The sequence below is a fragment of the Mycetomoellerius zeteki genome, unplaced genomic scaffold, assembly GCF_001594055.1.
Source record: "Mycetomoellerius zeteki isolate Tzet28-1 unplaced genomic scaffold, Tzet1.0 scaffold701, whole genome shotgun sequence".
In the NCBI taxonomy this organism is placed as follows: Eukaryota; Metazoa; Arthropoda; class Insecta; order Hymenoptera; family Formicidae; genus Mycetomoellerius; species Mycetomoellerius zeteki.
Window position 1 is genome coordinate 246,760 of NW_017257722.1, and position 1,566 is coordinate 248,325.

The following is a 1,566-nucleotide window of genomic DNA, read 5'->3' on the forward strand; positions in this document are numbered from 1 at the left end:
TTCCTTCTGCACATTCGTACAAACTGTCAGATAAGTTTGTTGATTTAGATGAAGCTTCTTGACGTTTTGCTTTTCTTAGAGTTATATCCCTGTTTGCGTCCATGTCATCATCTGAACTGTTTTCGTTATCTATTACGTTATCTGAAGTTGGACCTGAAATCCTACATTCATATGTATAAGAAGTTATCAAGAAAGCGAGAATAAGAATGCTATAAAGATATTATTTCCAATTATGCACAATATTTGATTATGTGTAAGATTTTAAAATTATTATTTTTTATTCAGTCGCTAATTACTGGAACAATTAAAAGCAGTCAGGATCATAGCAATCAAGTAGATTCAAATTTTATACATCTGACCATTTGTCGATAAAAATTATGGTGACCAAATATTACTAACTTTTTTTATACATGGTGAAAGTGAATTCAAATTCTGTAATACACCTTGTACAAAATAAGACTACAAAATATTTATGTATGTATAGTACGAACAGATACGTTTTATATTTTATTTGCCGACACACATATTTGAAAAATTTTTCAACGAATGGATACTATTGTATGGGTTACATTTTCTTTAGCAAATATTATTTTGTTGTAATCAATTTTACAATTCTAAGTACGTTTATAAATCTTTTAGTATACATGTGGTATATATGTGGTACTTACTCGTGATCTCTTTTTAAATGGCGATTTAAACAATTTGTAGTCTTGCATCTAACTATTACTTTACATAGTTTACATGATGCTTCTGTATTGCTTTTTGCGATATAATAGTCCCAAATCCAATGGAATTTAACTTCATTCTCCTCTGCCTCTGATAATTTGTCTGGATGTGCTTCTACCAAGTGCTTATGTAAAGTATGTAAGTGGCTAAGACATATACTAAATTTTTCATTACAATGATTGCATCTTGCTCTATTCCTTGTCAACTTTGTGTAATGTTCACGCATCCAGCGACGTATTGGAATCAAATTGTATGGTGTTCCCCTGAGAAAATAATTTCTGATCAGCTACTTATTATAAAGGTAATTGACGAAATAATAAATAAATGTTTCATATAATATAGATAGATTATATTTCAGTAAATTTACTATAGATAAATTATATTTGTATAGAAAATTTCAGGTTTAATTCGTGTTATCCATTTAAATGTATTACAGTTAAAGTAAAGCGATTATAATTACTCGTTAATTCCTTCTGTTCCTTCTGCACATTCGTAGAAACTGTCAGATAAGTTTGTTGATTTAGATGAAGCTTCTTGACGTTTTGCTTTTCTTAGAGTTATATCCCTGTTTCCATCCATGTCATCATCTGAACTGTTTTTGTTATCTATTACGTTATCTGAAGTTGGACCTGATATCCTGTATTCATGTAATGTATTATCATAAAGCTATAAAAAGTGCGATAGAAATATTATTTTATTTGATGCAATTAACTACTCTACTATGTAGAAATTTTGTCATTCTTAAAATCTTATTATTCGAACATTTAAAAGCGATCTAGTATGTAACAATCAACTAGAATAAAATATTTTATGAATTAGATTATTCTTGAGAAAATTATT

The 1,566-nt window shown here is 28.5% G+C and overlaps 1 protein-coding gene across 1 annotated transcript in view; it reads right to left on the reverse strand.

The window, feature by feature from the left end:
* LOC108729153 (uncharacterized) overlaps positions 1-1,363 on the reverse strand; it is a gene marked incomplete at its 5' end in the record, with an annotated part of 7,577 nt that extends 6,214 nt beyond the window's left edge. Inside the window, 3 exons of the mRNA XM_018458129.1 lie at positions 11-161; positions 669-989; positions 1,187-1,363. Coding sequence (XP_018313631.1) covers positions 11-161; positions 669-989; positions 1,187-1,363 — 649 coding nt within the window. The remainder of the gene's footprint in view (positions 1-10; positions 162-668; positions 990-1,186) is intronic.
* Between the last annotated feature and the right edge of the window lie 203 nt (positions 1,364-1,566).